The following is a 24,720-nucleotide window of genomic DNA, read 5'->3' on the forward strand; positions in this document are numbered from 1 at the left end:
GTCATGGAGAAGCCAGCACTGCTAATTTAACCCCATCAATATATGTATATACTTGTGAAGCAGGAACACAGAGGCAGCCCTTTTAATGGTCCACCATGAGATCAGATGAAAGTTTATCCAGAAGTTGGTGGGCTGAACACTACTGTAAAACTTACTCATTTAAACCCATTCCTCTCTCCCAGACATTTTCTCCACCACCACTGCCACCACCACCAACTCCTCTACAGAGAACCCAGAGATACAGCAGGCACCACAGGCTTTAACTCTGGCTTCACCACTTACTTGGCAGATCTGACCTCAGTTTGCTAACCTAGAAAATGGGCAGTGTGATCCCTGCCCCAACCACTGTGCAGAGCTGTCAAAATAGCAAATTAGTAATGAGCATGACAGCACTTTAAGAGAAATATATATTCAGCATGGTAAAAAAGAAATGTTAAGTATAAATGATGAATTCAAAACTAAAAATGAATCATTCTGATTAAAAATTTATGATACATAAAAAGCATATGAAGGATAAGATTACTGAAGTGAGTTGTGGTATTAGGTACTGTAAAACAGACTAGATCTCCCAGCTCTTTTGTTTAATAAAGTATTTTGGTAGTTATAAAATTACTGTTAATTACTATTAACAGTTTTGGTTGTTATAAATTACTACCCATACAAAGATGTTTCAATTTGTTTCTATGATCATTCAGCTACATAAAAGATCATTTAAAATGGACAACTGGAGCTTTGAGGCTCACTATTATCATAATCATAATTAAATCTAATTAAGTATCAAATACAATTTATGTGTCTACATTGATGCATGATTATTATTTTCAATGATCAAAAATATTAAATCTTTTCAATGAGTGCTCCATAGATCTGAGACATGAGAGTTAATTATTTTATATTTTGCTGTAGCTTGCTAAGTCAAAAAGTGCTTCATTTGACATTATTTATAATGTAAGGGTTTTGCTATCTAGAAAAATAAAGTCTATTTTTATGACCATATATATTATTGGTTAAGTTTTTAAAATTTCCTAGTAGCAATAATAGTAATATAATGGGCCTTTAAACTAACCTAAACATTTTTTAAATTTAAGTGTTCGAATTAACTCAGCACTATTGACATACTTGAAAGAGCAAACAAATATGAGCATATTTTAATGTTTGCTGCTTTGTGGTAAAGATACATAAGGTTTATACTCACAGAATATAGCACTTAAAAACCCTTTTAAATTGTGAGAACTACAATGTTTTCACGCAAAACAAGAACAAAAATAATGGGACCTGCAATAATTACAAAGTAAAGACCCTCTTATTTTTTCCTTTCCATTAAGGAAGTATGTGTTCTTTGGCTTTTGCCCCAACTTTTCTACAAATTCAAAGGATTATTTGGTAGATAGCAAGTATTATTTAGACCACAATGTAAATTGTCGCTATTTGTTCTGCTTTCTATAACACTGAGATAGAAATCGTAACACAGAAAATTACTTTCTTCTATGTGTTCAGTAAATCACTCTAAAACAGCATGTGCAATTTTCCACTAAAAAGCTTTCTATCCTAAACTTGGGAAACAAGCAGAGAAGGCTTCTTTACCACCACCACCAACAACAACAAATGGTTGAAGACATTAAATGTATCTGATTCCAAAATTACCAAATGAGTCTGAAAATCTTCTCTTTTACCTTCCAGGCAAAAGATCAGCATTGTATCAACTTACAATTCTCATTAGAAGTCTAGTTTAAAATACAGTAACATTTACAACTAAATCTTACAGAGTTCCCCTCAAAAATATTGTCTACCATTCAGCCTAAGTGATGTCACACATCAGTGAGTACTTGATGAATTTCAGTGGCAGATTGTCTTTAATGGCATCAATAAATGAGATCTCATGTATATTTTTGCAACCTTTTACACACAGTAATTTGAACATTTTAAAAGTGCTGTCGTAAAAGCTACAGTGGCTATGTAGGAGAATATAATTTAAAGATGATGTATCAGGATGTCTGTAGCTTACTTTAAGATAAGAAAGAAAGCGATATAAGGCAAATATGGTTTGTATTTTAGATGATGGGTGTATGGAAATTCGTTGGATGACTCTTTTGACTTTTTTGTATGTTTGAAAAACTTATGTCTTAAAATACTTTAAAACGGGATTCTTTATGTCATTGGTTTATCATGAAAGGTAGATTTTAAAAGTTTAATTTAAAAAAATAATCACGTCTCTTCATTTTTCTAGAAATTACTTTTCATAGTTTATTGGGTGTTCCACATTTTCAACTTTCTTCACCTTAAGTACCAGTGTTTTCCATTTGAACTAGCTATGAATAATTAATACTACTAATTAACCTCAAGGAAATATGAATTTAAAATATGTTCTTAGATTTTACTCAGTATGCTCTTTTTCATCCTCCATACTTTTCTGGACTTTCCCCATGTTCACTATTACTAGACACTAGCTTCACTCACCTCCCCTCTTGAAGATCATCAGCAAGCAGGGTCTGTCATACTTAACTGTTATTTCAAAGCCTGTGGTCACAAGAAGTTTATTAGAAAGATTTTTTTTTTAAGCTAATAGGCTATGTGTGTCTATAGAAAGTCATGAGCTGGTCAGTTTTGGGGTTTTTTTTTCCTGTTTTTGATTTTGGTTTTTTGCAGTTTTAATGAAGAGCTACACAAGCTTCAGGGAACCTCAAGGACCTGGGAAAAACTAAGAGAATTTTTTTAAATGTAATCATTGTGTCTTCTCCCTCTCTTCTCCAGATTTTCAGAACACCAACATTTTGTATGGTGGTCATACAAAAGCCAGTAAAAGCACACCTGCTTCCAAAATTCCTACATTCACTGTTGCAGCTGCTTATTAAAACAAGGTTACTGAATATTTCTGTACATCACTGATTTCATTAGATATTAAGACTGCTTTTTCTAGGCATATTTTAACTTCAACAATAAATTTACCATCAGGAAATTAGAAAAATGTGTTCCTTATAAATACAGCTTCTACCAAAATGTCACACCTTCATTTAACCAATGATTATTTAAAATTCTCTCTACTTTCATGACATGAAAACTCCTTCAAAATGTGTGCTATTAAAATGTCTAAAGTTGGAAAACATCTGACTATTTGGGGGGGCTTGTGGTTTTAAATATTGTTTGAGGTGGTATATTTGGAAAGAATTCACTTATCATTCTCAGGCTTCATAGAGAACTAGTCCTGAAAATAAATGTATGTGATAGTTCACTGCTACCATAGAGAATCAATAGCCATCTATTTAATTTGCTAAGACAATGTAAATTAGTAACTTCCAGCCAGATGTGTGATAAACACATCAAACAAACTGCAACCTGTTCATTATGAAAATCCTGTCAACACACATAGAGCCACTTGATAACATTCCATCTAAGGCAGTTTCCACATTTGCAGCTATAAAAATTGTCCTAAGAATTTTTATACAAAGAATTGGAACTGAGACTCATAAAAGGGTAATCAATTTCAGCTTTTCATCATATGTGCTTCTGTGTGTTTATTTCTATTTTCACTCAGAGGTATAAAACATTCAGAAAAACATGTGCCATGCTATTTTTCCCCCGTAAATCACTTATCCTCATTATATCTTTTTAATCTGATGTAAAGTTGGGAGCCTAATCCTGCAGCTCTGAAGAGGTGTATAAAGTGAAGAATGACAGAGTCAACAGAAGAAAGAAAGTACCCTTATCCACTGGAAAACAAAACAGAATATTTCCAAATGACTCTAAACATAAATTAACTTTACCCATTGGGAGGTCTAACTTGCCCTCTGATCATTTATATGGAGCTGTGTGACTATATACCCTGCTGTTTGATAAAAAATGATTACGAACCACAGGCACCCACCAGAGAACAGAGTGTATGTATAATGCTTGCGATGTCTCAGACATACAAAGCACCTTCTTAAAGAATGTTCGTTTCCTTTCCAGAGTAAGCAGACATAATTTTTCACTCTTTAATACCTCTGCTTCACAAAGTGGCTTCTTTCACGAATTATGTTTCGCCATTTTCTCTTATGTTTATTTTAATGATATGAAAAACTGCATTCATACAATAAATGGTTTTATTTCATGGTACCCAAAATATGGGCATGTTTTCTGCTGTGTGTTAAAATCTACAGCCTGCTTACTATTCCAAAAATCTAACAGTATTTGTTTTAATACTGCTTCCTAAAATGAAAAAAAGAAAAAGATTCTTCCTAATAACCAGCTATTATTCTTGAATACTGAATCCTCATTTAAACCAAATTGATTTTCCAAGTCTATTGAATTAAATTTTCTTATTAAACAGAGCATAGAGTAAATAGTCTTATTGCCAAGCATAATATTTCTGACTACTACATTTTTAATTTGTTAATTTAAAAGAACGTGGAATGAATCTAGTCCTCATGGCCTCTAGTAGAGTCTGATTCCAAAGAGCACATTTTAACCAACTTCCTAAAGTCAAACAGCATTTCTGCTAAGTGTCTGGTGTGTCAGCGCTTCCAAAGTAAATAACTACTGAGGTTCCCTAAAATCACAAGAATTTCAACCTCTGCCAAAAGGAAAAAAGAAAGGTAACTGCACACACAAAAGGGTTCTTCATAAGTTTTCAACCCTAAGCAATTCTACTTTCACAAACGTTGTACAGAATGTGCTTGCCAGCAGCACAGCAAGACACGTGATCAGTCTGCAGGGCCACACGGACAAGCAGAAACAGTTATTGTTTCTAGAAAGAATAAGGCTCCAATGCGACCATCCAGGCGCCCAACCAGCAGCCCACGCCCGCCCGTGGCACCGCGAGGCCGGCTCCTCAGCCAGTGATGCGGCGCAACGCGCGGACCTGGGCGCTCGCCAAGACCTGCAGCCTTAGCTCAAGCCCTGTGCTTTCTGGAGTTTAAAGCTAAACTTTCCTGGTCACTTAAACCCCCTTCGCGGTTCAGGGAAAGAATCACTCTCTCAGAACTCTTAACTTTGATTGGAGACTCTGGATAAAATTAAGAACTTCAAAACCCAGATTTGAGAAAGTGAAACAGATGTCCTGTTTGTTGTTAACCATAAAGGGCTCCGAACGTGGGACCCTTCTCCTTCTCACGCAGGCTCTCTCTCTCCCCTCTCTCTCTCTCCCTGCCGCGTTGTTTTATTTAATCTTATTTGTTTAATGCAGAGTTTGCTTACAAGGTTAAAAGAGAGAGTAGAAAGCAAATATGGACTGTGGATGGAAAAACTCCTAAATCTTTTTCTAGAATATAAGGCAGGAAGCCTCTTTATGAGGACGAAAGTGCTGGAGCTGCCACTTCCCAGAGCAGCCAGAGCTCCGGAGTCAAACCCGGCCGTCCCCAGTGGACCCCAGTCGCCTAACCCGGCCTTGCCCACCGTCGAAACCAGGGTCGCCTGGAGTGGGTCAAGGAGTCCCAGACTTGCACTCACGTGAGGACGTAGTTGACGCTGACGATGCAGTGTGGCCTGGAGGAGCGGCTGTTGTGCACGATGGTCGCATAGCTCTGTACCCACACCCAGCCGCCGTGCTTGGCCAGGAACCGGTAGTACTTGGTGGTCACCTGCCCCTTTACCAGAACTGGTGGAGAGACAGAAGGCAGCTGACGGTAAACGAACCTGCTTCTGAACCGGCCCAAATCAATCCCTGGCGGGAGGAGTGCGGGTCCCCCTGGAGCCCTAATAACTGCTCCCTGGCTTGAGGGAGAGACAAGGCAACATTCCCCAAACAACCAATTATCCTGCTAGTTTGCATCAAGTCCTCTGGCCCCTCATGATTAGCAAAGAGGGGAACACTTAAGGTTGGGGGCTTCCCCGGATTCGATTTTCTAACACCGGAAGGTGGGGTCTGGGCCGCCGGACCCCCACACTCACGTTCCCTGTCCTGGAGATTAAGCTCAAAGCTGAGCTGCATGAAAATCTGAAGCGAGTCAATGCGCAATGAGCAATGCGCGTGAGCCAGGTAGTTTAGCCTCGGTTCCCGTTCCCATCTCTGCAGGCGGCCTATCTATAGGAGAACAAGACCCCTCCTGGGGGAACATCACCCAGAAACTCTCGCCCGCCGGGCTGTGTCAGGACCCGCGGGTGGCTAGGGAAATAAGGTGGGGCGGGTGCTGGAGCGGCCACTCGCAGGTCCTCTCCCACCACCACGACCAGCAGCCCTCCCTGACCGTCCCCCACCCTGCGCGGGGCAAGGTGGTGCCTTACGCAGGTGGTGGGCGCAGCGCAGGTGGAAGGTGTCGCAGCCGTGCACGTGGTGATACAGGGTCTTCTCAATCAGGTCCTGAGGTTCGTACCCGGTCAGCTCCGCCACTCTGCGGAGAGCAAACCCCGTGGGATGAGGGCGGGATGCGGGGGGTGCCTCCACCCCCGACGGCCCTCACTTCGCAGAGCCAGGTCAGTCACCTTATCTGCAAAATGGGCTCATAAGGTCAACGAGGCGCTCTTGTGACTGAGCAGGGCCGCCCTCCCGCCTGGGGTGACCCTTTCCCGCCCTGACCGCCACCTGGAGTCCAGGAAGATGAGCTTCATGTCCAGGCTGGCGCGGAACATGAACATGTTGCTGTGCAGCTTGATTTCTGTGACGGCGCTGGGAGGCAACGAGTGGCCCACAGCCACCAGGCCCACGTTCTGGTAGCAGCCGTCGAAGGGGGACATGTCCAGGCTGTACTGGCGGATCTTCAAGTAGCCGCTGCAGTGAATGACCTGGGGGAGGGTCAGGGCGTGAGACTCAGCCTCAGCCAGGAAACAGTGTCCAAAGTTATTGGCGCTCCCAGACGACTCAAGGGAATGACAGTACTGGCCCACCGGGCTCACTTGGGCGCTGATAAAAATGCAGAGGCCTGAGCCCAGCCAATGCAACCGAATAGCGAAGTGGGGCCCTGGAATCTGTATTGTGATTATGTCTAATCTATTAAACAAGAAAACCTGAGATTCCAGCTAAAGCTCTTGTTCTTAACCCTGGTGGGGGGAAGGGGCAGAATCTGCAGCTCTGAGTGAACTCTAGGAATCTATCCAAGTTACCGACCTGTTAAAGACGACGCTTTACACACCCTTGAAGCCCATTATGAGCCCCAGTTAAGATCCCCAGAGGTCACGCAGTATCTGGACCCAGTAAGACGTACATAACCTTAAAACGTAGTCCCTAGGGATTCTGAAGGCCCCCTGCAGTGTGCCTGGCCCCAGGCGTTCTGAGACGTGAGGGGGCCGGCGGCGCGGAAAGCTCCGGAACCTCCCTCCCACTCGCTGGCGCTTCTTGTCCTGCCTCCTGGGGCTGGGTGGCGGGATCTCCCCTTTTAGCCACGCACCTTGTAGCCGCCGCAGGTGAGACCTGCGTTCCTCTTGGCCAAGACGCACTTCATCCTCAGGAAGAAGGAGCGCTCGATCTCATACTCTGGAAGAGAGGGGAAGGGAGGGCGCAGGACGTGAGGCAGGCGGCGAGGCTCCAAAGACCCTGCCTCGGTTAATTGGGGAAGAGCTACAAGCAGACTTCTATGGGCCCGGGCCCGAGTGTCGCCTCTGGCTTACCCTGAACGAAGTGAGAGTGGTAGGGCTGGTGGGCCGTGAGCACTGCGGTCATCTCATCGTGGTCGGCTGGGTGGATGTATTCGTAAATGCTGTTTCCGGTCAGCTCTACCTGTAAAGAGGAGGGTGTCACTCTCTCCCAGATGGTGGAATGCCCCACGGAGGGGCTGGAAGATTGTGCCACGGGGTCTGCAGTGCTGTGAGGACAGGAGCCAGAGCTCTAGAGTCAGCCCTGAGTTCCAGTTCTGCTGCCTACTACATGTTGCAGCCTAAACCTCAACTAATAATAGTAAGACGAGTAGTAGCAGCAGCAGCAGTAGTAATAGCAGCAGCTCCCTGGCAATGTTCTGGTGAAGACATCATGACATAGGTACATAACCACCTCTCATGGTATTTGGCTTACGGTGGCAACTCAAAAAAGGAGCCATTTTAGGGTTTTGGGGGGAAGCTAAAGGATAAGTAGAAGAAGGGTGAGATCCAGACTTCCTGCCAGCTGAGAACTTTCCTGTCCCAGAAACACATACCAAAGCTTTGAGAAAGCACACAAACACACACACACACACACCCCGACGCCACCTCCTGCCTCCTGCCCTGGCTGGAAACATTGAAGGCTGGAGGTGTGGACCACTCACCTACCTGAGAAAGACCCAGGTGGACTGAGGCTGTCTCCGAAATGTACATGATCTTTCCATCTGGGGCCACCACAAAGATGAAGCCATCCAGGGTCTGGGAAGATAGAAATAGTTGAATAGAGAGCCCTCTGGGCTGCTGGAAGAAATTGGGGGTGGGGGTGCAGCAAACAGAAGTTGGAGTTATTCCACCTGAAGTGCAGAGAGATGAAGTAGAGAGAGGCAGACAGGAAACAGGGCAAAGAAAACCAGCCAAAAGAGTCCCTCTTTTGTTCATGCCAAATTCATAAACATGGGACCTGCAACACCCTGGGAAAGATCCAGAGGAAGTGGTGGTCAATGCTACTGCCCTCCAAAACTAAGGATCCATCAAAATGGACAATACAGAGTTATAACATATACACTCACAAATATTCTGGGTGAAAAAATTATAGCCTGTGATAGGAAATAGGTTAGGTTCTTGGGGGGCTGGTCACTGAGTGAACCAGAGGTTTCCTGTGCTGGTCTTGGACAGTTTCCTAGTGGGAGCATCCTATAATGGAAAGCATGCTAGCAGGATTTGGAAAATAGTAGACACGAGGAGACATGAAAGGGCTGGCAGTCTGGAAAGTTTGTAGATAGAAGGCAGCTGGCCAGTGGCTCTAGGAAGTGTCTGGGAGAGGGGGATTTAGGAGAGGAGAGGTTTTCCAGGCAGCAAGTCTGTAGAGTGGTGCTATAGTGTGTACGTGTATGTTTACATTGGTGCATCAAACTGACAGGCTCTCTATGAAGAAAAGTCTTAGACTTTCACTGTTCCTTTATCTCTGTGAAAGAAGCTTCAGTCCAGACAGTGAAGTATAAGGATCCATCAGATCCTGCTCTCAAAGAGCTGGAAGACCAAAAGGAACAATTGGCCTAAAGATGGATATAATGACCACACAGCTGAATAGACAGTGCTGTGAGGGCCTGGCTGCTGAGTGGCCAGAGACCTGGGGAAGAATCAGAGAGGCTTAGAAGAGCTTTTTGAGCAGAGGCTTGAAGAGGAAGCTTGGAAGGGGGAATGGAGGAAGAGAAACCTAGGCAGATGGGATGATGTATAGCAAGCAGGGACCGGGGGGAGGGTGGATCTGGTGTATTCAGGAGTGATGATTTTGGTATGGCAGAGATATGAGGCTGAGGAAGTACACTGGTGCTAGATTTTTGGAGAGGTTGAGATGTCAGTCTGAGAGGTTTGGAGATGCTCCTGAGGGCATCAATATTCCAACAGAGAGAGCTAAGCAGGAGAATAGCAAGCTTAGAGGTGTGGGGTGTGTGTGTGTGTGTGTGTGTGTGTGGTGTGTGTGTTCTGGCAGAATGTGGACAGTGACTGATAGGAGAAAAGAGTGGAGATGAGGAGATTAGAGATAGTCAAGCCTGGGTTGTCACAAGGAAGACAAGGGGAGAGGGGAGTCTAAGTCAAAGATGGTTCTGCCAATTGTGGAATTCATGGTGGCAGAAAGAGAAGCTGAAACTGACTTTGAAATCATTGAAAATTTAGGCCTGGTGAGTTTTTGTATGAATGGAAGTCTGGAAGAAGGAGATAATGAATTCTTGTCTTAGATGTACTAAACTTCAGTTATATGCATATTTCCATTTGGATATGTCCAGTTGGCAGTAGGAAATAAAGGTCTGGAAGGGTGTCTAGATGAGAAACCAGTGGGGCATGCAAATGGGGGAAAGGAACTGAGTGTGGTAGTTTTGACTGAGATAACCCAGGAGGCCTTGAAATTGTGAGAGGAGAAACAGAGCTAGAATCTTGGGAAGATGCCAGCATTTACAGCCAGACTGTGGGGAGAAAACTAGAGGAGCAAGCAGAGAGAGAGAGGAATCCAGGAAATTATGCTACTTTCAAGACTGAGGGAGAGGCAGAATGTCAGGTAAGCAGTGTCACCTCCACCCGGTCTTTGGCCAAATATCGCCTTCCCCCGTGAGTTCTTCTGCAACAGTCCCCATTTAATACAGCCCCACTGAAACACAACTCTCCTCCTTGGCCTTCTTATTTTCCTTCCTGGCACCTACACCACCTGTCATACTCTGCAGGGCACCTATGTGGGTTTGCAAGGCTGCTGGCCTTGGAATGTCAACTCCATGAGGGCAGGGCTTTCTCTCTGGCACACAGTTGGGCCTCTTATATTTGTGGAATGAATGAGGTCAGGTAGGATAAATGAGCATCTAATACTGGACATCGAAACATAGTGGAGCCTCTGCAGAGCACAAATGCTGAGAAAGATGCTGACTGCAGGGGTGTGGGAGTGAGTGGGGCAGGCAAGCAACTGAAACTGAGAGATCACTAAGTCCTTCCAGGGATATAGGATAAAGATGAGGAAAAAGACTGGGCAAGAACTAGACGGTGAAAGATTGTTTGGATTTTCTCTCTTGTTTATATTGATGAGGGAAGTTAGGTTGGAGTATGGAAAGATTTGGGAGGGGTCTGTTGTGAGAGACAACTGATGGAAGGTGTCCCAGAGAAAGGAGAGAGACAGCACTTTTCTAGTTAAATTCAGAGGCAGGGAGGCCAGGCCTATGTGGGAATGCTCACACATGGCCTTTTCTTGCTCTATGAAACCAAAATCTCTTTGTCCTCTGGGATGGAGGGAGGGACAGAGTACCCATGGGACAGGAAAGGCTATGACACTCCTTCCAGGAGATTTTGCTCTTGCATGGTCCAGGAGGGAAAACCGGTTCCCCAATCTGACACTGCTCAGGTTTGAGGCTCCCACTGGAGGACCCCGCGGTGGACTTGAATTATAAGAATAAAAGGGTGGAGGGTAGGATACAAGTGTCAAGCCTGAAAATGCCACCGGGAGTTTTACTCTTTTAAATATTTGCTAGGCGACTTAAGCGGGCAATGGGCAATTTAAAACGGTGTACACTGCAAATAGCGCGGTAATGGGCGCGTCCACCTTGGATAAACTCATTACCTGCGGAGGAGTATGTATGTGTACGTCGGGGTCTGTACATGGCCTGAGCAGGCCCGGGGTGAAGTGAAGAGAGAGGAGGAAGCCAGGGAACTACAGGAAGGAGATGGAAAGAGTTGCGGACGCAGCTGGATCCAGGATGTGTGGGCTTAAAGCGTTGACGGGCATTTCTACCAGATTCTCGTTATTTCCTGGATAAATGCTTCATTTCGGACGGTTTTGTAGCTCAGCCTGGGCAGCCTGGCTGGGGCACTCGGGTTCCCTCTGCTGAGTGGTGTCAGATAGCGCCCCCTCCCTCTGTTCAGCCGTCCTGATTGGGGCTTTACTGGGCTCCCTTCCCAACCCAACGCGCCGACGGTCACCTTGTCTCTCTCTCAGCCTCGCGAGGTGCCATCCACACCCAGCGAGGTTATTATGAGCTAAACACTTCAGCTTTCTAAGGAGTTGTAGGGGCTGCGAGACAGCCACTTCCGGACCGGACCATTTTCTGGGATACAAGAAGCCTGGATGCCCCGCCCGCACCCGAGCCCTCGAAGCACCTGCGCAGCCAGAGGCCCAGGTCAGTACCTGGAGCAGGTGGGAGCCCAGTTCGCGGCCAACGTTGTCCAGGGGGCTGGTCCTACTCGAGTGGCCCCACGCCTCGCCGAGCCCTGAGGAGACACAGAGACACCCTTAAAAGACGCACTCCGACCCAGCTGGCAGTTTGAGACTAGTTTAGCGGTTGTCACACAAGCTAGCTCTCACACACCGCCGGGTGCCTTCTGGGCTCCCTCCCGGTGGACCAGAGTGAATAAATTACGGCTCTGCCCACTCGGCTTCCGGATAGGGCGGAGGTCAGACTCCGTTGTCCTCTGCGGGGTCGGCCAGGGCTTCTCCGGAAGGGCGGGGCCCTGGCTAAGTGCACCCACCCCCATCCCCAGGCAGGCTGTGCCCAGAAGGGGCACCCGACACCGCACCACAGCGATAACTTTTGCGTAGATTCACTAGTGTGCTTGGAAGGGTGAGAGACACTATTTCTAACTCCAAGTTTCATCATCCTCCTTATCACGAGACCGAGGGTGTCCATACATCTGGCGAAAGTTGCTGACCTTCTGAGCGACCTGAGAAGACCGGCCAAGTCCAGGTCGTCCCTGGTGGGCTTTGATTGGTTGCGGCACTCTCCAGCCATTTACTACCCTTGGGCCTCTGACTTTAATCCCCTTCAGAAAAATCCGTTTGCTTGGGGATGGCTTCCAGCACCAAACATCCTACTCAATCCTTCTTCTGCCTTTCCTCTCCTAGTAGCCCCCCTCTTACACGTCCTAACCTCAGGCCCCCACACCACCACCACCACCCACCACTGAAAAACCCACAGGCTTTTCTGAGGCCACTTATTTTCAGGTGCTAACACCATTTTACAATATTTTCATTCCCTTTTGGGTATAAAGAATCATTCAGTATCTCTACTTTTCAGATATCATCTGTTAACAAATACAACCCCTTCCTCTCTTTGATGTTCTCATTAAGATCTTCTCAGGCTTTGTCACAAATCATTTCTCTGGTGATGCCTAAATAATAATACCCCGAGTATGCCCATGGCTGATTTTTTAAAATTAATATGGAGTCTGTTCTAGTACCTGTTAGCAGAAAGAAAATGAAAAATAAGGCAGAAGAAACTTGCCAAGAGCAAGGTTGAACTACTTATGGGTAATATCTTTTAAGAAGTTGCTGCTGAAATTAATTTAACTAAGAAAACTCTTCTATGCTTATCCCATTAAACAAGGTTTAACATGACAAAAAATGTGTGTGGGGAGATTTACTGCATTAAGGGACTATGAAGTACCCAGTGAAAAACCCTCACATTGTAATGTGCAGATCTTTCAAAAATAAACAAGCAGTTGGACGCTTAAAAAGTGTTGGTCAGGAGCTGCCGAGAAAACCGGTGATCAAAACTCTGGTAACCAGTAACCTTGAGCACCCCTTAAGCTCAAATCCGGTCTTTCGGGGTGTTTGCACATCTAAATAAATCTAACGATTTCCCCACCGCTCTGCAAACACTGTTGCTCCCCGCCCTGGCCCGCCCGGACTCCTGTTCCCTCCCTCTCCACTCAGCAACCCCTCCAGATTCATTAGCCCACCCCTGCTTCCCTCCCCAGAGTGACTCCACTGCCCTGATACCTGTGGTCCTCCTGGACCATTTGAGAGGGCCTCCGCCAAGACCGCCTGTACACACCCCTTCGCCCTGTCACCTTTCCTTTGCTCCTCAAGTCTTCGTCAAACTACCCTCTTTGGTTTCTGGCACAAACTGTTCATTTTTTCATCCCCATCGCAAGTACCCCCCCAAGAGGGGCGGGAAGGGGTAGCCAGGGAGGTTGCAGGGGGGGAAAAGGGAAAGGATCCTGCTGGAAGAACCAGTAAGCAGGCGGCCCTGGCCCTTGGACATCCGGGCCCAGCTTCCCTGGGGCGAGGGGCACGGTGCTCCAGATGTACAGGGAGCTGGCTGAGGCCACGGTGCGTCTGGTATCCTGCCTTCCGCAGCTCCCCAATGGGTGTGAAGCCTGCGTTTGGAGCCAACAAACAAAAGTCTTTATTCTAAACTTAGGAAGGTCCCCCAGGGTGGGTGGGGACGGCCGGGAGCCGCCTCCATAGCCAAATCAGCTGAAAATCCCCCGGAGCTGGGCTGGGGTTAAGTACTGGTTCCGAACTCCCGGAGCTAGCCTCAGCCGCTAGTGGTCTCAGGTTGTGGCCTCATTAGTATGCGCCTACCAGGGAAAAATAAGACTTCCCGGCAGGTTAATAAACAGCCGGGCTGGCGAAGGTTGACGGCGGCCTCCCTAGCCCTCTCCTGCACCCCCGACCCCACTCCCCACCCCCTCCCACTTTAAGGAAACTTTTGCTTTCACGGAGCATTGCCTTCTCTTATCTTCCGGGTTGAAATCTCCATCACACGGTTATGTCTGTGTTAATGTTTTATAAGAGACTGGATGCCCTCCTCTACCTGCAGGCGTTCTTGACCTAATACCAGCACTGAGGTGGCCCTTCAGGCTGTCCAAGACACCTTCCAAGACCGGCTCTGGTCTTGGGTTCCACCTCCCAAAAAGCCCGGGGTGGGCCAGAGACCCCTCACCTTTTGCCTGTGGTGTCACGTTCCCGCACCCAATTTCAGTTGGCGAGGGGGGTAAGCTGAGATTTCGTTCCTGCACTTGACCTACCGCAGAAAATTCGCAAATCCTTTGATTGTCTGTTTAAAATGAGGAGGAAACCAGCTCCCATTGCGGCAGGATTACAGTGGGAACAAGATCTAAAGATTCTCTTGTAATTCGGTGAGGCTGAGGGAGTGGGATTTTGCAAAGGAGAAAAGGAGCTCTGTGAGGGAGGCGATAACTAAATCGGGTTTTAGACAAAAGGATTTTCCTCAGCTAAAGTGGCCGAAGACAAAGGAAAACATAATCTATTTTGGAAGATTTCCAAGATATGCCACATTAACCTTAGCAGATAAATTTTGCTTCTCCCCGCCCCCCTCTTCCCTTAAAGTCTGGTTTATCATATTTACATAAGTAGTATTAGGAGGGATGTATCTATTATGGATCTAAAGGGCTAGCTCACATTTCATGTGAAACCTCAGGCGAAGTTTCACTGTTGCTTTACCCTCGGTGCGCTGTTGAGCCATTTCCATTTAAATACCCCCTGACCCAAGGATTACCTCAATGGACTGACTGCACGGGTTTTGTAATTTCCTGAAAATGAGATTTCGATTTATAAAACAAGAAACCAATTAGTAACCAAATGAGGCGAAGTAGATCCACTAAAATTGACCTAATCCCACAGGCACAATTTAGGCCCGTTCTTGGCGAATGAATGATGAGTCCCAGTCTAGCGTGAGCTCAAAGCATCATCCAGCTGTGTTATTGCAAGCAGCAAAAATAAATTGATCGAGCTTTTCCTTCAGAATGAATTTCATACGCTTGACAAAATATAGATTACAGACTCGGCATCATCGCCTCCTTCACTCAGACAGGAAGAGGAGGAGGGGGAGAAGAGCATGTTGTACTGGTTTTTTTTTTTTTTTCTGACTTTTAATAAATAAACACTATATCTCAATGGAACGGTGTCCTCCTCGTAGTCGTTTCTGAGACTTCATCTCTTGGATGGATCGCCTTTTAGGCAATATGATGTTGCTGGGGGAGCTGTCCCATCACTTGACTACAGCTTGGTGTCTGAGGAGGGAAAAGCCCTCCGAGAGATCCCGCTCCTAACTTCGGGCCCTGGGGAGACTTGTCTCAGCAAGCTGGTCCTTCCACAGGGCCTGCGTGCCCTCACAGAGCGCGCATTGGCCAAACCTTCCCCCAGCCCAAAACGGAGCGGCCTTCGCTCCCGGAGTCTCAGTAGCTGGGCTCTCTGGGGAACAGAGGGACAGAGACCCGGCGAATTAGCTGAGACCGAGAGCCCAGAGCGGTCACTGGACAGGACTTCACGCACCGAGGTGCACTCAGCCCACCTCCGGCGCCGGCGCGGCCTTCTCGGCCACCTGGCGGGTGTGGCTGACCTTCCGAGAGCGCCGTAGCTGCACGGGGCTGGGCCTGTCCCGCGCAACAGCCTGGCCCCCACAGTGCGTGTGTGCCCTGAGATCCTACCCCCGCCCGAGCAGCTGCGCCCGGGGGGTCCACTACTGTCAGTGCAGATCTGGGGTGGAGACCGCTGGTCACTGCCGCGACAGTCTCCCTCTCGGTGCCCTCGTCGCCTCCGGGGCCCCAGAGCTAGGGCTGAGGGGGCGGGCCCGAGCCGCAGAAGAACAGGAACTGCAGGGACGAGGGACTGGCGGGGTTCGGCCAGGTCCCAACTAATCCGTGGGGAAAACATGCACAGGGCTTGACAGTGGTGCCCTGAGTGGTGGCGGAGAGCTTCATGCGGTGTCTCCCCGAGACCCCGGACCTTCGAGGGTGGCGGGTCCGGGCGTTGCCACCGCCTCCAAGGCCCGCACGAGTGAGGCTGATAAGGCTGCGCCGCGGCGCATCCCGCTTCGGTTCCACTTGGCAGCCGGGACTTGACAGCCGCACAGCGGCGGCCCCATGGGTGGGCTCTTGGCTGAAGTTTTGGACGAAGTTGGGTCCTTGGGGCGGTGGCTGCGGACACACGTCCGCACCGGCCGGGTCTCCGCTCAGCACGGCTCACGGAGACTCCCTCGCGCCCCGGGAGGGCCGAGCCCCGGGCCCGCGCGGGGCCTGAGGAGGTTGTGCGAAGGGTGGGAGCGGGCGCTCCCCGGGCTGCGGCCATCTGAGCGGAGGCGGCGGGTCTCGAGCCGCCGCCGCCGCCGCCGCGAGAAGAGAATGGGCCTCCTGCACGGCCCTGGGTAGTCGACCGCGGCCTGCACGGTTCTCCCTACTGCATGCTGCCTGCCGTGCGGGAAGCAAGGCAAGGGCTTCGAAAGGGTCGCTGTCCTAGGGTTGGTCCGAGCCACTGAGATCGAGAGACTACGCTCAGGAGCCGCCTGCCCGATGGAGTTCCTGGGAAAGAAGGTTTGCCCCTCAATTCTCAGACCCTGTTTAAGTGTTTCTGATTAGCAGGTCTGTCGCTAAATAATTGAGGGTTTCTCGCCCCCACGCAAAATTTAAAAGTCCATGGATCGGAGACTGGCAGTGGGTGAACAGCTAAAATCATAAGGTTTTAGCTGGATCTAAACCTCATTCTCTTGAGAACTATCTGAACATACAGAGAACTGAGGCACGAATCCATAGGCTGGAACTCTGTGCACATTTGTGTCTGCAAAATCTCGAAGCTGCCAAGATTTCCCTAGAATTGAAAAATAACGCCTAGAAATCAGATTTGTCCTTTGGAAATTCAACCTGATTTTAGCTTCAGATGGCCGATTGTACCCTGCCCAAAAGTATTCTGCCATAGCTTGTAACACTTTGTTGTTGTAGTTGTTTTTTTGTTATTGTTCTCATTAGTGATTACTCCCCCCCCCTTTTTTTAAAGTACCCTTTTCATTGATGTGATCTACAATTTCTAGCACATAAATCTGCCTTGCAAATGCTCTGCACGGAGTTTAGTTCTGCACTCTACATTTTAAGTCAACATCAAAACTAGAATTAAACAGAGAAAACCAGCGTGGAGCGTAAAACTATGCTTAAAGGCTTTTAAATGAGAAAAACTTCTGTAAGAAAATAAACATGGAAACCTAATGCTCAATCATTTCCCCAAGCAGCAAGAAAAACAGCCTTAAATCACCTATCCACGTGGGAAATGGGGCCTTTTTTTCTCTTTCAGTTCCTGGCCTCAAAAAATAAAAGGTGATTAAGGATTTCAATCTTGAGGTGAATATTATGGAAAGGGTCTGTGGAGGTTGGTTTAATCATCCTTTCCTTCCAGCCTTGGTAGAGGCTCTCCTTCCTGCAGTTACTAATTTCAGTTCTGTCATTAAATTTTTATTTTCACAAGACATCTTGACAATGAAATGGTAGTGATGTTATCAAGATTCTGAATGGATATAGATTTGGAAACATCTGATCTTTTCAAAGGTTATTCTGCAAGCCACTACCCCTCCAGTCAAAACTATATTAGAGTTGAATAACAAATACATATTTTTGTTGAATTTGATCAATTTTGTAAACAAAGTCATATCTTTTTTTTTAAAAAAAAAATCTGCTTTTCTGGTTTTGATAACACCAAAGACTTATACATATCTAGATGCCTCAATTTTTCCTTTGCAGAGCTATTTTTTATTAGAATATATTACCAGTTGGGAGATATGAGGTTTTAATGATTTCACAGTAATCATCCCAGAGTTTTGTTTTTTACTATGAAATCTCCAATCTAATGCTTAATTCTTAATTATTACAGGCACCCATATCATAGTCCTCTGTTCTCTTTCTCAATTCCCCCCAACAGCTCAATTTTATCTACTCAGATAAATAAAAGCTGAAGTTTGCTCCCAGACAAGGAATCTACTAGACCCTGGGGAGGGGAGTGGGAATTGTATTCAGCAAATGATAAGGGAGGGAATTAGCTATATTTTAAGGATTTTTAAATTTGTTTCAAATATAAGTATGAAGGGATTTCTGTTTGTTGATTTAAGTAAGCCTTTTGGCATTACTGGGTATTATAGATAAAATGGAATATGAGCAAAACCAGTGAAGTTTTACAGTCATTGTAATGCCTGTAATTAAGATCACCAGATTGAGAATTATTTTAGTTGTATGCCTAGCAAAATCCATATGTTACATGTGATAGAAATCTTCCCCCATGATGAAATAGTTACCTTCATCCCAACCTTAAAATTTTATTGAAGACATACTATGTGCTAAGATGGTGTCAAGATGGATGTAAAAAGAACTTCATTTTCAAACAAACTCTTTCCATTTCTCATCACTAAAAAAGATGACCCTCAGTTTCCCCAAACAGCTATGGACCCAATCAAGTTCTTCCCTCTGCCTTCAGTCAATAGCTGAACCCAAATTTGGCACCCTCTGCAGGTTGTGCCTGGTTCTGAGGCTGTTGATAATTTCACTCCTTTGACGCTGTTGGTTTTATTGTTTGTTGCTGTAGTTCTTTAATATTTTAAAGGGCTGTATCTGAGTTTGGGACTTTTGAGGCTAATATGTCCTCAAAATTAAAACCTCATCCCTAGGAACCAGCTGTTCAGATGGCCCTGTCTAACTCACCCAGTGGAGGAGGCTGAGGGTGAGTTATGAGCTCAACAGTAGCTGGAGAAATAAATGATGTGCCCAGAGTTCACACATCGTCCACCCCCTCCTCCCCATAAACTCACACTCTGTCCACAAAGGAAGGGAGAGGAAGGAGGGGCCCGGGGCCCAGAGCCGGAAAGGAAGGTGAATGTGGCTGAAGAAAGCACAGTCGCCTTTAAAGTAGCCACAGGGGACAGGCCTGGCCACCAAGGGGACTCTGGCAGGAATCTTACCAGCGCTCTTTTTTTAAAATAACGAGAAGTTGGCTAGGAGAGTTTACTTTTTGCTCGTCCTATTTATTTGTCATGCGATGTATAATTTGTGGAGTTAGCCCTTAATTAAGCAAGAAAGCTTACTCTCTTAAAAACAAAACCCAAACAACCAAACCCAACTTGATTCCCTCCAGCCGCGCCTACCCGGGGTCTGCACTACACAGAGGAGCCCCTGGCCCAGCGACTCCCCGTGTTCTGGGTCCCCCTCTGCGCCTGCCCGGGAACTCCGACCCGACCCGCTATTCTTTTCCTCCGCGATTACTCGCTGCCTCACAAGCAGCACATATGCTTCTCCTGATCAAACAGCGAGCGACATCGGCACCGATAATTGACGAGACCCGTTAGAAATCACGCAGAAAGGGAACCCACTGAGACCGCAGGGGCTGACAAATCACTGCTAATAATCCTGTTAGGAACAGAGCGGCCAGCGAAGTTCACAATAGCTTTATTTATATAAAGTAGGCGCTGACAGTATAAAGACAACGAGATCTCTTTTTTAAACAGAAGGCAATGTAGCATTAAGAGTAATTTCCCCACCAGCAATTCCTAGCACAGTTTAAATAGGAAATGAGGTTTTTAATATATAAATTCCTCCTTTCCCCCCCTTTTCCTTTCTTTTTTTTTCTTTTTTCTTTTTTTTTTAACTTTTCAGGTACATTAGGTTTTGATTCCTCTCCTCCGTGGTTTCCAGGGTCAGATGAGATTGTTCAGGGACCTGCTTTTAGACAAAAGGACTACAACACTATTTGTAGTTTTGAATTATAATTTTAAAGTTTTCTTTTAGTGGCCCTGGCTAATTTGGGGGCATGTTTTGCAAGATTTTGATTTAGATAATAACTTTCAGTCAAGATGAAGAAAAAGTGAAACTCAAAGCCCCATAATGATTATTTCCTCCCCCCTATTTCCTCAAAAGAAAACAACAAACTCCCAACTTCCAAAATCAACAATAACACAAACCTCTCCGGGTCAAATAAGAGGTTCTTGTTTGTACATAAACAGGGTTCTTTCTCTTGGATTTTTGTTTGTTTAGTATTCTCTCCTTTACATCTCCAAATTCCCTTCCCCAACAAAGACATATCTAAAATATATTTTTAATCTGTGTATATTATTTAAATGTGGGTAAAGGAAAGGATAAGGAGATAGAAGAGAGAAGAATCCTCCTAGTGAATATAAATTGTTTTATACAGGACAGCTTTCTATGAAGGCTACTCTGTTCTCACATGTGAATCTTGACAATCTAAACATACTGTTTTAAATCATGTCAACATCTCAGCTATTCTAATTTCTAGACCTTATAAGAAGACAATTTCCCTAGAGATCTGTTTGCCAACCTACTACCTAGAAGATAGTTTCTAAGCGGTCTAGTCATTTTAATTCAATCTTAGGATTAAGCCCAGAGTTGCAAATCACCAAGCCCCAGATTTAGTTTCAGAATCTGTAAACACCTCAAAAACTCAGAATAAATTTACTAAAAAGTAGTAAAAGGACTAGGTAAATTTAGGACATATTTGTTCATGGATATGCCTGTTCCTCATCTGCAGAATTACTGACATATAAAAATATCTGGCTTAGCTAGCTTCATGTACATGGGTTCTATCTAGACATAAGAAAAATACAAGAATCTGGAGGTGTTCCTGCTTTAAGCTAAATACAATTCTAACAAAAGTAATAAAAAAAGAAAGTCATGTTTGGATTAGTTAGTATACTTTCATTTGAGCTTTATATCTAAGTGTTGACAAAAGCACTGTTGGGCTGCTTCCCAATCAAACACATCTGATGGACTGAAGAGAAAGTGTTAATGGGGAAGTAGAAAGAGCCAGGAAAAGGCAACAGAAATTCTAAATCCGGAGAGCTCCTTAGTTAGGCAGCCATGCTAAACTTCTCTTTGCAGAGAGTGTGCATGTTAAATGTGAATGTAATTCTCTGCCCAGTGGTGTAGGTTCATTCACTGGCAAATCCTGTACCCCTTCTGCCTTTGAAATTCCATCTGGGCAAAGTCACTTACCTTCTGGGAACACTACTCTCATTTTGAGATAGCTGGTGGTGAGTCTGATTATGGATGCTTTGTCCAGCTGCGAGGTGATAGCCGAGGGCAAAGGCAGTAATTTAGCCAGTTCATAAAATTCACTGTTTTCCTTCTCCCTCCTAGTCCGGGCAGCATTTTTGGACTTCTCTTTCATCGTGTCTCGTTCCCCCTTTCTTCTTACAACATAAATTCCACAGATTCATTCAAAACCAAAAATAAATTTTCAATTAGAGATCACACTTGGCGAAAACATAAAGCATACTCTGGTGAGACTGAAGTCTTTGCTTCAGTGTTCTGATGGTGGTAAAAGACCAACTCGGCGACCAGAAAATACTTTCTTTAAAAATCTGGGATGCGAGTAGAGGAAAGTTGCAGATCCACGGCAATTCGGGCAATCCTAGGCTTCGCTGGGTATCAAATGTTGGCGGGACCCCGGAACAGCCAGCCTGTTCTTTGGTTCCCCGCGGCGAACCCGGGTCCTCGGGAAATCGACATAATAATCCCCGACGTTTGCTCTCAGTCCCACGGCCTTTGAAGCGGCCCTTTGGGAAGAACAGGAATGCCGGACAGCTCTTTCAGGCCACTGTGAAGACAACATCAGAGCGTAAGAGATCTGCAGCTCCACAATCACTCACGCGCTTTCCCGAATTCCGAAAAAATGGCCGGGAAGGGCCTCAGCGCGCCTCGGCTTTCCTCGCCAGGCTTGGTGTTTTGGTTGGTTGGTTGGTTTTGCTAAGCTATGGAGAAATCAGCAGCGAGACTGAACCCCCTGTAAATACTGCTCGCATTCTCTCACCCCTGCCAGACACATTCTCCGACCCCCTGGGAAGTTGCCCAAACAACCAAACGCAGATTTGGAAGACCCTCAGGAGCCCCCTCGGCCGCGGGTCCCCGTGCCCGCGCCCAGGCCAGGCGCACATCCCAGGAAAGCAGGTTTCCGCAAATCAGAATTCCTCCAGAGCGCTCGGGCGCCTTTCTGTCCCCCCACTTTGGCAGGTCGGGAACTTGGCTCTTTAACTTGGGTCTCAAGTCTCGGGCATTCCTCAAAAAGTGGCACTTACACATCAAGTCCCTCGGGACTGCCGAGGAGGCGACCCCGCGCTCTCCTTGCCCAGCAGGGGCGGCAACACGCGGGGCACGGTAGCGCCAGGTTAACAGGTGGCACATTCACAACAGCCCCTCACAGGCACCGCGGGGTGGGAGGCGCCCGGCCTCTCCCCTCCGCCGTAGAGCTGCGGGCGCCGCCGGGCGGGCGCAGGGCGTCTTCCGCTTCACCTACCTTCAGTCCCCGCTGGCGACAAGGCGTGCGGAGGCGCCCACCTTTTAACTGTACTCATGCCTACCATCCAACTAAGCCACTCCGCGGGCCTCTCTGCTTCCCACCGGCAGAGAGGAGCAGAGCGCGCCCTGGCTGTCTTTTCTTTTCTTGGTCATGAATTGGGGGAGGGGTGCGTGGGAGAAGGAGGAGGGTGTGGACTTTGGGACAGCTGAGGTGGTTCTAGAGTCCTCCTCCTTGGTAGTTGCTACGAAGCCAATATTATCCCTAATTGGAAGCCAAAAGCGCCCCCCTGTAACTTCTTTATGGCTTATGGGGTTTAGCTTCAACTTCACTCCCGGGCTTCTTCTCTCCCGCCCTCCCTTGATGCCACTCACAAACCTCCTTGCTTTCGATTGGCCTGGCGCGTCCCGGGGCGTCACGCTCATTGGCTGACCAGGCTGAGTGACGCGAGCAAGCCCCGCTCCTCCCCCCCCATCCCGCCCTCCGGAGCTCCTAGTTAGCTGCTTGCTTACCCGCGTGGCCGCGGCGCTCCTAATGAGACCAGGGCACCGGTGTCTGCGCTGCCCCGCAGCCGCTGCCGTTCCCAAACTCCCGGGCCCGAGGGTGATGTGCAGGACCCGCGCTCCCCACGCTCCCGTGAGCCGAGTGGCTGCGCCCTCAGCCCTGAGTGCCGGTCTCCCAAAGCGGCGGAGAGAGGCCTTGGGGCCGCAGAGGTTGGGCCCGGTGCCTGGGGCGCCCGGCAGGAGAGGCAGGAATAGGCCAGGCTGCGCGCTGCGTTCGACCAAAGGCCGACCAGGCGGCCGCGTCCTTCCCGAGGGCAAGTCGCGGAGCCCACAGCGTGCGCTGGCCGGTGTTAGGTTATATTTCCTCTTTCGCCTTTCTCTGAAGCCACAGCGACACCGAATTCATCGCCAGAGAATTGTTTTTAAATTAATCCCAAAGAGGAGCGTCTTTTTCGAAATGGGTCGAATTTGGGGGCTAAATTGTTCATCGTTGAAAGCTCAGTCATGGAGTTTTCCTATGGGAGCAGATAGGGGACACTAGGGGAAAAAGAGGTTATGATTCAGGTCAAAATAGGGTTAGATAGAGTCGTTGATAGAGAGGTAGGTATCTCGTAACAATGCATTATCTTAAACGTGAGCGAAGACTTTTTGTTGGGTTTTGTTTTAGGAAACAAAAGTCCAATGTGAATATTCCTTACAGAAAGGATACAGCCTGCATAAATGGATTTACAGCATTCCCTTATGGGAGCCAATGAAACCCGCTAGTAAGTATGATTGCTGACAAGTTACATTTAAGAGAACCTCTAATTTGAATCGCCTTCTCTGTCATCTGAGGATAGACAACAGATAGCAACGGAAAAAGCTCACTCGACCTGGAAGACAATTATAGCTGCTTACGAATCATTCCATACAGATGCGATTCCCTGCTTGGTTTTGGTGCTGCTGATAACCACGATTCTGCTCCTGGAGGTGGACTTGGAGGTAGCTGTTTCATCAGCGATAAAAGAGTGAAAATACCAGTCATGTTGCACTCCTCCTATCATTTGTGACACTAATTGCCTCTAAGAAAACATATATTCTGAAGAGGAGGGTGTGCCATCCTGACGATATTCCAAACAACTTTAAGAGCATTTGTTCAAAAAGACATACATCTGCCACCTCCTTGCTGCCCAAGGGCTGTAAGCTCCCAGAAGGACAATGGGAGATTTTGGGGGGTATTTACACATCTGGGAAACACCTGGCAGGAGAAGGTGGTGAGCGTTCTGGACAGAAAGATTAAAAAAAAAGAAGAAGAAGAAGAAGAACTAAACAGAGATTTTGTAGGTGTTCCCAAACTGGAAGCCAGAGAATGGGCTCTAACCTAGAAAGAGGAGTCATTTCCCCAGAAGCTGTTGCCACTTAGAAACCTGGCTCTGGGCAGTTCAACCAAGCAATGCACTCAACAAGAGATGCATAGGGATATGGAGTGTACTGTGGCTCCCTCATACACCGGATTTCAGAAAGACCAGATAAGATCAAGTTTACTAATAACGAGAAAAGGAGGGGAGGGTGGAAAGGGTAGGAGAACCTTCTCGGAGACCCTTCTTTCTCCCCAACCCCCTGACCCCCAATCTGGACAGATCTTAAGGGTAAAATGGAGGGGCCTGGCGAAGCAATGGCACTTCAGGGGTACAAAGCAGTTTTCTCTTCCAGCTGTGTTCTAGAAAGGATTTTAATTTAAGTCGATGGTTATTGTAAACCCTATCTCTACTTCAAACAAGAGTGCAGGTGTGTCAGTGCTTTTCTTCTGCCTGAAACCCTTGCTCGGGGGCAGGGACTCTGAGTGGTCAGGCAGTGCTGGGCTCCCCATACAGAGCGCGTTTTGCGCGGAAAACCAGTGTTTTGCATTCAGAAGCA

At 46.9% G+C, this 24,720-nt stretch overlaps 1 protein-coding gene across 1 annotated transcript in view; it reads right to left on the minus strand.

Annotated features, from left to right (window-relative positions):
• The window catches only part of SIM1 (SIM bHLH transcription factor 1), a 74,627-nt gene extending 52,010 nt beyond the window's left edge, over positions 1-22,617 (minus strand). The window contains exons 1-9 of the mRNA XM_047761579.1: positions 22,322-22,617; positions 21,022-21,625; positions 11,648-11,730; positions 8,152-8,241; positions 7,519-7,627; positions 7,299-7,384; positions 6,497-6,696; positions 6,199-6,305; positions 5,425-5,572 (exon numbers count right to left, since the gene is read on the minus strand). Of these exons, the coding sequence (XP_047617535.1) occupies positions 5,425-5,572; positions 6,199-6,305; positions 6,497-6,696; positions 7,299-7,384; positions 7,519-7,627; positions 8,152-8,241; positions 11,648-11,730; positions 21,022-21,196 (998 nt within the window). The 5' untranslated portion in view covers positions 21,197-21,625; positions 22,322-22,617. The remainder of the gene's footprint in view (positions 1-5,424; positions 5,573-6,198; positions 6,306-6,496; positions 6,697-7,298; positions 7,385-7,518; positions 7,628-8,151; positions 8,242-11,647; positions 11,731-21,021; positions 21,626-22,321) is intronic.
• Positions 22,618-24,720: the final 2,103 nt, after the last annotated feature.

This window comes from Phacochoerus africanus, chromosome 2 (genome assembly GCF_016906955.1).
Source record: "Phacochoerus africanus isolate WHEZ1 chromosome 2, ROS_Pafr_v1, whole genome shotgun sequence".
Taxonomy (NCBI): Eukaryota; Metazoa; Chordata; class Mammalia; order Artiodactyla; family Suidae; genus Phacochoerus; species Phacochoerus africanus.